Source organism: Trichomonas vaginalis, chromosome IV, assembly GCF_026262505.1.
Source record: "Trichomonas vaginalis G3 chromosome IV, whole genome shotgun sequence".
NCBI classification, from domain to species: domain Eukaryota; phylum Parabasalia; order Trichomonadida; family Trichomonadidae; genus Trichomonas; species Trichomonas vaginalis.
The window spans coordinates 8231020-8241957 of NC_067206.1; the positions used below are offsets into that span (position 1 = coordinate 8231020).

A 10938-nucleotide genomic window follows, 5' to 3' on the forward strand; every position below is an offset into this window, starting at 1 on the left:
ATATACATGTGATGTCTATAAAAAATACTAAATTCTAAAAAAATTCAATTTATTCAAAACGTATACTAAGTGATCACTTCATTAGTAGGATCAGCAATCCTACTAAATGGTGAGAACGCCACTAACTCAAAAGGGAGTCCTTGGAGCTCTTGATCTCTTGTCAGTAGAGTTCATAATGAGGCATGGCATCTACTGATTAGAGATCAGAGCAATCCTACCTTACCTTCAGGAGCTACAAAGCTCCTAATCGTTACGAGAGGGAGCCTTGGAGCTCCTGAAGCTCATCAGCAGAGGCTATTTACCATTTGGGCCTCTTCTGATGAAAGATGCGAAACACGTCTACGAACCAGGAGCTTCAAAACTTCTAATCCTTACTAAAGGGAGCTTTGGAGCTCCTGAGTCTCCATCAACAGAGTCCCAGATGGTAAATGTCCTTTGCTGATGAAAGATGCGAAACACATCTACGAACCAGGAGCTCCAAAGCTCCTAATCCTTACGAAAGGGAGCTTTGGAGCTCCTGAAACTCCTTTTACTATAAAATAGGACAGTTTTCTTCTGAGGTTCTCATCAAATCTAAGACTTCAGAAGAAAGCTGTCCTATCAATGTATACTTACACTCTCATGGACTACAAGTGTACAATTTTAAGGCAGAGATTATCCGAGGCCTCTCATCAAATGAGGACTCGGATAATCTCTACCTTAAGTAGTCAAATAACTTTTCTCACTATTTAGGAACAAAAGAACAAGAGTTGGAGTACTTTAAGCAAGATTCTTCCGAAATCTCTCATCGAATGAGAGACTTCGGAAGGACCTTGCCAAATCCTTGAACGCCAATATCCTTGGAACTGAGCTAGAACCAGGGAGAAGTAGCATACTACTGAGCACGATGGTAATCTCGGAAATGCTTATATCGCCCCAAGCACAATATTTAAGAAGTCTAACTCATATATACAAGAAGTCAGGCTGAATAGATATTGTGCATATGGTTTGCAGAACTCTCATGATATTTAAAATTCATGTTATCCCAAAAAGGTGACACTTTGGGTGTATCGTCCATCCCAGGGATGCAAAAATCACATCACCTTGGATCTATAATCTGATGTCAAGAAGAAATATAAAGAAACCTTCGGCATTGTTAAAACATTCGATGTACTAAAAGAAGAAATAGAGGCTACAAAACTGTTTAGAGTCTCACGAATTCATAACGTTTACCATGTAAAACGCTTATAAAATAACTGGGGTAGAAATGAGGTTAGAAATGAGGTTAGATCTAACCATCTACCCTAAAATATATTTTTATTGAATTCAGCACAAAATTCTGAGTAAAATAATTTTTAGGGCACGTGTCAAACCGTTGAGTTTTCACAAAATTCCAAAAATAACGTTTACCATGTAAAACGTTTATAAAATAACTGGGTAGAAAAGAGGTAGAAATGAGGTTAGATCTAACCATCTACCCTAAAATATATTTTTATTGAATTCAGCAACAAAAATCGTGAATTTCCTTAAGACAGAAAAAATAAAGTTAGTTTTATTTTTATTTATTTTTTTATTTTGTATGTAAAGACATATATGTCAAACATTGAGTTTGAAACAGTTAGAAAGATAGACAATGACACCAAATTGGTTAGAATAGGTGATTTAAACGTAAGATACTCAAAGAAATACAACAAATATTCTTTGTCAGACATTATATCTCCATCTGGAAAGAAAACACACGACTGGTTAGAAATGCTTCAACTCAGAAAATTTTGACAAAAATCCTGAGCTTATGATATCAGTAAGATTCTATGGAACTACAGCATATCTCATCGACAAAAGTCTTATACCAATAGTTTTGTTATGGATTGACCCAGTTGTTGGATATAACTTCATAACTTATGGTTCATTCGATACGGAACGTTGCAGTGAAGGCTTACTTTACATCGTTCAGAAACCGAAGGACTTCAACACAAAAAGATATAAGATAGGAAGAACATATATATAACTCTAAGATATGACAGTACAGTCAATAGAGTCAAGGTTGTGTTCGTTAATGATATGAGAGCCGCAGAAACAGAACTACTCGAAAAGTTTGAGAAAATGTATGGTGCTCCCATAAAAGGTAAAGAAACGTTTGAAGTAGATGAGATAGATAAAGCTATAAAATTATTTGACGAAGTTGCTGAAAAATACATGTAAAGCGTTTATTTTTGGTCTTTTGTGAAAGATAGAAAAAATAACGCTAATTTTATTTTTATTTATTTTTTTATTTTGTATGTAAAGACAGATATGTCAACAACAGAGAACACAACAACTGCTATCGTTCATGAAGCCATAAATGAAGAATACATACATACAGTATAACAAACAATTGAGACTCATTCGTTCAGTCAAAGATGACATGTACCAAATGCAAAGTATAATGAATGCTCTTAGTTCTACAAAGCAAGCATATCATTGGTTTGAAAACCAACAGGCAAAAGAACTTTTAGAAGAATTTCCTCATATGATTGCTTCCCTCGGAAAACCGAGGGAAGAGATTCCATTCGAAAACCGTGAAAAATTGCCAAACGGTTTGAGAGGATATTATGTTCATAGACTTTTAGTAAATGCAGTTGCAATGTGGGCTTCACCACGTTATGCTTGGAATATTTACAAACTTCTTGACGAACTTCACAGACAAGAACGTGGAGAGCTGGAAAAGAAACTTCAAGCAAAAGATGAAGTCATTGAATCCAAAGACAAAAGCATACAGAAAAGAATACCGCGTTCAGTACCAAAAGGAAAGGAAAAGAGTTATAAGTATATGATATATACTGAAGAGTTGGAGAAAGAAGAAGACAGAGATATGGTTATGTTGCATTTAGTCAGAAGAAACAACAAAAGCTTTTATGACCTTGCTAAGATTTACAAATCTGACAGAAACTGGTTCTATCGTGAAAACTTACCGATTTCAATGACACCGAATGAGCAAATAAAGGAAATTGTCAAAAGTACTCTTCCTCAAACACACTATGACATCAAAGGTTGCACAATACTTACATTCAAAGAAGACTTACCATTACTGAAGGAAAAAATAACAGAATATTTCGATAACTTCAAAGAGGAAGAATAAAAAAATCTAAGCTAATTTTATTTTTTTTATAAAATTTTATCTCATATGAAAGAACATGAATTTAGAATATTCGGAACTCATGACAGAAGAAGAGAACGAACAACATGTAAAAGATTATGCAAAATTTCTGAAGACATACAAAGCATTTAAACAATATCTAAATGCTTCTAAAGATTATGCAAAATTTCTGAAGGTATATAAAGCTTATGAAAAAGCGTATGAAAAGTTTATACATTGGGGAATTGTTGTAAAATATCGATATGAAGACTAACCAAAAATATATTTTTGCTTAAATAGCTTCAGGGTCAATTTCTTCAACCATTTCACTCCTTCGTCAATGTCAATTGAAGCTTCTTCAACCTTTGGTAAGAATTTCTGTATAACATCTTTGTTCGTTATTGTCTTCAGAGATGAAGGATAATATTTCACATTTGTTTCACCCTTCTTATATTCTTTCTGTTCGGAAAGATTCATAGCAATACTGAAGAAGTCAATGTTAGAGTTCTTTATAACAGTATAATGAGTATCTTTGACATTCACGAAGATACTCTTTTGTTTCAAAACTACTGCTAACTCTTGTGAAGTATAACGTTTGCGGTCAATGACAATAGCTAATGGTCTGACATACTGACCAAACTTAGATTCTTTCACAAACTTCTTGTTAAAGATAACATTAACGTTTGAAGCACCATTGAACTCATTCTTGATGGCAGTAGCGAGAGCATTGTATGAAAAGAACTTGCAATCTTGCATGTGTTTCATTAAAATAAAAATATTAAATTATTTTGAAAAATAACTTAAAAAATGTAATCTAATTTTTTCAAAAAAATATTTTTTTATTTCCTACTAAAGATGTATCGGAAGTTGTCTAAGTTAGAACACTCGGAAATAAAACAACTTCTTACAGAAGCTAATATAGAAGTAGCAAAGCATTACGCAACAAACAAAAAAGCACTCGCTGACTTCATTAAAGACTATAATGGTGCAATAAGTTATGATAGAATTCATGAGTTCATAAAGCCGCAACGCGGCGAGGACGAAGTCCATGCAATAGCATTTCCTTTAAATGACGTTGCTATTGACTTATATCATAGACGTTCAGTACCTCATGAAGTAAGAAGAGAAATGTTTGACATAACAAATGCAAACGTTGGTGAAACAAGAAGAAGAGACGACACACTGAAACAACAGAGAAGAGAGATGTTTAAAAGTGCTATAGAACAAGTTCGCAAAGCTAACGATGTCATTCGTTCCATTGACGACAAACCAAAAGAAGGTGAGAGATGGTTAAAGAAAGATGAAGAGAATAGGAAGAGAAATGTGAAGTCAGGCAATAGACTCATTGACTTTAACATCGAAGCTTTAGATGAACCAAACAGAGACTACTTACACAAACATTTCGGTAAGGTTTTCATGAGACTCTTAGAGAAAATTAAAATAAACTCACAACAAAGATGGATGGTATGTTATAAACTTGGTGGAAAGTATGAATGTTCTACGTTAAACCTCAATAATATTGGAACATTACTACATCAGCTCTTGAAGGAGAACTTTATATCAGAGATAGAAGCAAATGCTGCAGGTATTGTTGAAATGCACTATGACTTCTTCTTGACAAACATAAAGAATCTTACCGAAATAAAGATGTATGATTTAACAGAATATGAAGGCTTAACGATGTCAGATGTAAAGAAAGGCAAACCAAAAAAGAGACCATATAGAGATGAAAGCACACTGACAAATGACCAGAAAGCCATTTTGGAAGCTCTTAAGCAAACAGGAAACCCAGCACTTATAGAAAGCTTTTGGAAAGATAATGGTGAAAAGAAGTTTTATAAGAAGAGAAGCGGTCAGTTCTGGAAGTATCTTTGCACATTACCTATAAATCTTGAGCGCTACCAAATCTTCAATGAATTGAACAAAAGAACTGCAGCACTTATGACAGAAGACAATTGTTTCGTTTATGCTTGCATTCAGGCTGGAGTAAATGAAGAAACTATTGACCACATGAGAGAAGTCATTCGTGTTAGAGACTTTCCTCAAAGTAAAGTACAAGAAATTTCTGACGCAACAGGTATAGCATTTAATGTTACCATTGGTTATTTCAATGACTCAAGACATAATGAAATAAAGAGATACATACCAAAAGAATGTGAAACTGTTAGAACTATTGACTTACTTCTTGTTGAAGACCACTACATGCTAAACGAAAGATTACCAATGACAACATATTTCATTCACAACTATATAGAAATTCTCAAAGCTTGTGGTGGAATGAACATTGAGAAACAAATGAAGATTTATACAAAGAGAGAAGATAAATATGTAGTTCGTTATGATAGAACAACACCGTTATGGGATGTTATGAAAACATTGTGGGAGTGCAAATATTTGAACCTATTTCTTATGGAGAACTTTTCACATATACTACTGACTTATATAAACAGAACCTTGCACCATTTAAAGATTTGACATATGCTCCAAAGTATTGTGTACAACTGAAGAAGAAAGCAGAGTCAAAAGAAGTAAATAAAGCTAAATGTAAGTTCATTCCTGAGCACGTTTTCTTTGCTGACTTTGAGTGCAGTACTGATGGCTTTCATAAAGCTTTTAACATATGTTACGACAGTGAAGATGGTTCAGTGAGTGAAAGCATATGGGGTCAGAACTGTGCAACAGAATTTTTGGAACGACTCCCTGACAAGAGTTTAATATATTTTCACAACCTCAGTTATGACATAAACTTCATCTTAAGACACATGACAGAAGTGAAAGGAACTCCCATCATTAAAGGTTCACGAACAATGCAAATAACTGGTTTATATAAAGGACGGGCAATTATTATAAAAGACTCTTACAGTGTTATAAATAAGAAGCTTAAACTATTTCCTGCTATGTTTAACTTACAAACAGGACCGAAAGAAGTATTTCCATATAACTACTACAGCAGTTTTGTTAGCAAATGACAACAGAACTGGTGTCATTTCTGAAGCATGTAAGTTTATCCGGGATGCAGATACATTTATGAAAAACATAGATTCCATCAAAGGTTGCAGAATAGATGAGAACCACTTCGACTTAGAAAAATATAGCACGTTTTACTGCAAACAAGATGTAAGAATTTTAAGAGAAGGTTTTGTAAAGTTCCGCAATGACTTATTGAAAGAGTTTGATTTAAACGTTTATGACTACGTTAGTATTTGTTCAATTGCTAACAAATTGTTTGAGAACAGAGTATACTTCCCGAATGGAAATCTTTATGACCTCTCAAATAAACCAAGAGAATTTATTTCGAGATGCATTCAAGGTGGAAGATGTATGTTGTCAGATAACATGAAACAAAAGAGCAAAAAGAAACTCATTGCTGACTTCGACACTGTTTCATTATATCCTTCAGCTATAGCAAGACTTTATACTTTAGAAGGTATTCCAAAAGTATTGAAGGAAGAAATGTTAAACACAGAGTATCTCATGAGACATTTATTCGATGATGACCAAAAGGAACCCATTGGTGAAAAGTTTATGTCTGGCTTCTTTGTTCTCATTAAGATAACAGAGATTGGTATACCCAGACACTTTCATTTAATAGTTTGCGACCCTGAACTAAATCCAGAACTTAACGTTCCAAGAAGTTCAAACACTTGCTGTCTCATGTATGTTGACCATATAACATTACAAGACCTCATAAAATATCAAGGTGTCAAATGTGAAGTGTTGCAAGGATACTATTACGATGGAAACAGAGATATGAGAATAAGAGATGAAGTAAAGAAGTTGTTTGAGTTAAGGTTAAAGTATAAGAAAGAAGAAAACCCCTTACAAGAAATTATAAAACTCATTCTGAACAGCATTTATGGCAAAACTATTCTATCTCCTATTGAGTCAAAAATAACCATAGTAGATGACAAAGATGCTATAAGATATGCTATAAGAAATTACAACCATATAGTGAAGTTCGAAGGTTTGGATGGTTCAGATAAAACTATTTTCAAGCTAACGAAAAGCATTTGCAGACACTTTAACTTCTGTCCACTTGGTGTTAATATTCTGTCTATGTCAAAACGTATTATGAATGAAGTATTCTGTACTGCAGAGGACATGGGTCTTCAAATATTTTACCAGGATACCGACAGTATGCACTTATATAATGAAGACATCCCAAAGCTTGCAGCAGAGTTTAAGAAGAGATACGGTAGAGAACTTATAGGAAAGAACCTTGGTCAATTTCATAGCGACTTTGCAGAAATAACACCTGGAAAACAAAGTTTAGCTTATAAAAGTATTTTCTGTGGAAAGAAGACCTACATAGACTTACTCACGAATGATTTAAATGAAGTTGCATTTCACTGCAGAATGAAAGGCGTGAAGCAAGATGTTATTGCTTTAACCGCTAATGAAATGTTTCCTGAAGCTATACAATGCTATTACAATGAAGATAAGAACATTCACATACCTGTTGGAACATATGACAAAGACTCTGAGTTCAGTTTAATGAAACTTTACAAAGCACTTTATGATGGTCAAGAGATTGCATTCGACTTATGTAAGTCATGTCAACCTTGCTTTGCTGAAAAGTTCAACTTTTCAATAACGACTAAAACAAGCTTTATTCGTAAGTTGAAGTTCTGAGGTCATTTATTTTTGTCAGCAATGAGGTCATTTGTGATAAAAATAAGCCGCTAGCGGCATGGGCGAAGCCTATGTGGTCATTTACAATACAGCTATTGTAGAGTTTAACAATTGTGCTTCAATGTATAAACAATCTTTCCCATCTGGAGGTAAGAACACTGGGCACTTATGGTCATGAGTGGAGAACATGTCTATCCAAAACTCACGATTGAAGCCAGTAAGCTTTATAATACTTAGGATTTGACAGTGGTGAAGTTCTTGTATGACCAATGAACTCATTTTCAACTCCCTTACTTAAGTTTGAATATAATATAGCTTGCTTTCTATCCCAAATGCCAGGTGTTACAATCTTTGAAAATTCATTTTTCCTCGGAAGTATTGCATCATAATTGAAAACATTCTTGAAGTCTTCATTGGGTTCAGAGATTTGAAACCTTATACGTAATGGATTTTCTTTCTTTTTAGCGACTTCATTGAATGGTGAATATATAACAAACTGACAGTCATGAGTTCCATCTTCATTTTCATTAAATTCATAATGAAAGTCTATAAGTTGTGGCTGACTACCTTCTTCTTTCAGTTGTGCAAGAAACTCACGTAAAGGCTGTAAAGTTTGTACTTCAATATTGAACTTTTTCTCGAACATCTCATTAAATGAAATCATACATTGCAACAATGTTGTATCGTCTTTAAAGTATTTGTATATGTGAATGTTTTGGGCGCTTAAAGACTGTTCGTCATTTTCTATCTCGACTTGAAGTATAAAGTCAACCTTTCTGAAAGCACGTGTTATATACATAGATGTTATGCCAATGTACTTCTCTTCATTTATGTTCACAATCCAGTCTGTTGGAAACTTAAACGTTACTCTGTTCCCCTTTATTTTGACGTCAGGGTTTTCACTACTGAACGCAACAGATAAAGGTATTTGTCTATACATTTAGTTTGGATAAAAATAAACCATTTACTCTTTCTTTGCTTCAGCTTCCTTTGCTTTTTGTTCTTCCTTTGCTTTTGCTTCTTCTCTAGCTTTTTTCGCCAGCAAACGTGGGTTCTTCTGTCTTCCAGCAGCTAATGCAGCTAGTTGTTTTTCACTAAGTTTTCTCTTTGGTCTCTCTGGCTTTTGTTCTTGTTTTTGTTCCTTCAGTTCGGATAAAATTTGCTCACGAATTTCTTTCTTCAATGCTTCAACATCTATGACCCCTTGGGTCTTGTCCGTAGGGCTTGTCTGAGTCATTTGACTGCAGATAAAAAACAAAATTAAAACTTTAACCGATGTAAAATGAGCTTGTCAAAATCAGAGCGAGAGTCTATTATATTAAATGACGCAAGAGGAATACAACATCCTTTCTATTATGTAAGTCAGAGTAAAGATGGTAAAATATACGTAAGAAAAAGAAAGGTTCCATTAGCGAATGCAGAGAGCGACAACATTAAGGTGCATGGCAAGGGTGAAGTCCACGAAGCCCATATAAAACCTTCTGTTCAAACTGAAAAGTCAATAGAACCAGAAGAAAAGAAGCCAGATGTACTTTCAATAACGAACCAAGAGCTTATTGCAAAGTTCGTGAATTTCATTGAAAAACAAACCGAGTCAAAGAATCCTGACCCGCCAGTGAAAGAAGTTGAGACAAAAGAGAATGTACAGTTCATTGAAAATGTCAAGAAACAACTTCCACCACGAATGCCAAGAAGAAGAGTGAGAATAATGAAGTAAATAGATATTTTTATCCGAAGTAAATACATGCAGAACGAACAGTTAAACGAATTTACTCCAGCAGAGCATATTCATCAGATTCGCTCATATTTCGATATCATAGACAATGCAGTTCAAATTGGTGACACTAATAGAAAATATTCTGACGCAAAGATTCCATCACAACCTGGAACTGCTAAAGATAACACATGGGTAACATTCAATCTCTCACCTCCTGGTGAAAATATGTTGGACCTTTACAATACATTCATTACGTATAAAATGGAAGGTCAATTTATTGTAGATAAAGAAATTGGTTCAGGTTCCAATAAAACAAACCCACCAGGATTTTGGATTGGTTTCGATGACGCTTTCTATGCAGTTGCTGGATATCAAATCCTTGCAAATGGTCGTATCGTATATTCTCAAGACAACGCAAGAGAAGAAGCATATATAACTTCAAACTCACAAACTACCGAACAAATAAAGAAAGTAGATGTTTTCTCAAAGACTCGACATGAAGATGTATGGAGTCATTCGGGAACATGCAGAACAGGACAAATTGTTAGTGGTCCAATTACAGCAGGAAAATCATTTGATTTTAAGCTTCGTTTAAGAATTCCTGTTAGAAGATTCCTTCCATTAGAAGCTATTCGATTTATTCCAGCTTTTGCAGGAAACATTCAGCTTAAAGTAAAGTTCAGTAGCGACGCCTTACAATGCACATCTATATCTGTAAATGATATCATTGCTTTCAATCCAACTCTTAAAGTTGCATTTGCTTCAGATTCAAATCCACCGACAAATAAATTTGTTCCATGGAATGAACCATTCACTATGATAACGAAGGCAGTAGAAGCTAGTGGAACAGTTACTATTACAACTGTAACCCAGCAACTATTTCGAACAAAGATGGATTTTAATGAATGTTTCATTCATCCAAAGTCATTCTCTTTAGACCCTAACATTTATACAGAACTTGTAGAACATTATACAAACGAGGCTTTATGTTTTCCTGTTAAAGTTATGGATTGGATTCCTATGGACGGTTCATTCTCAAAGAATACAGATAGTTCAAGTGCAACATTTACAGCAGCTTATACGCCTATTAATGTTAAAAGTATTTGGGCACTATTTAGAAAGAAAGACAACTATTATGTTAATTTTGAGAACCCTAAGTTTAAATATCTTCAGCTTTCCATGGGAGCTTATGGAAATATGCCTGCAGAACCTGAAAAATCATATGGACCTGTATTTTTATGAAATGGTTGCGAACGCCTGCAATACAAACAATGATATGATAGGATTTAATGAAGATGTTATGAGGTCATTGGGTGGATGATGGTAGTGTGGAACATAAATGGGATAGCTATGACAACACACATTTCTTATGTGGTTTTCCAACAGAAGTGGACTTTTGCTTCCAGCAAGGTCAAACATCTACTGCTCCAATAACATACAAATTGTCTGTTAAAGGACCTATTGAACTAGCAACTGAAAATTACCAAAGCCACTT

At 34.4% G+C, this 10938-nt stretch overlaps 4 protein-coding genes across 4 annotated transcripts, besides 2 other annotated features; 3 read left to right on the top strand and 1 right to left on the bottom strand.

The window, feature by feature from the left end:
* Positions 1–1094: part of a mobile genetic element that runs on past the window's edge.
* Positions 1–10938: part of a mobile genetic element that runs on past both edges of the window.
* Positions 3950–4504, top strand: TVAGG3_0051020 (organellar and viral DNA polymerase type B; the record flags this gene model as incomplete). Its single annotated transcript, XM_051221040.1, has 1 exon — positions 3950–4504. A coding segment is annotated over one exon (555 nt), but the record flags the coding sequence as incomplete, so codon positions are not given.
* Positions 8691–8963, bottom strand: TVAGG3_0051030 (uncharacterized protein; the record flags this gene model as incomplete). The annotated part of the gene is made up of 1 exon (XM_051221041.1): positions 8691–8963. One exon carries the CDS (start codon positions 8961–8963, stop codon positions 8691–8693), a length of 273 nt encoding a protein of 90 aa, XP_051106027.1.
* Positions 9009–9443, top strand: TVAGG3_0051040 (uncharacterized protein; the record flags this gene model as incomplete). Its single annotated transcript, XM_051221042.1, has 1 exon — positions 9009–9443. One exon carries the CDS (start codon positions 9009–9011, stop codon positions 9441–9443), a length of 435 nt encoding a protein of 144 aa, XP_051106028.1.
* TVAGG3_0051050 (uncharacterized protein) lies at positions 9471–10041 on the top strand (the record flags this gene model as incomplete). Its single annotated transcript, XM_051221043.1, has 1 exon — positions 9471–10041. A coding segment is annotated over one exon (571 nt), but the record flags the coding sequence as incomplete, so codon positions are not given.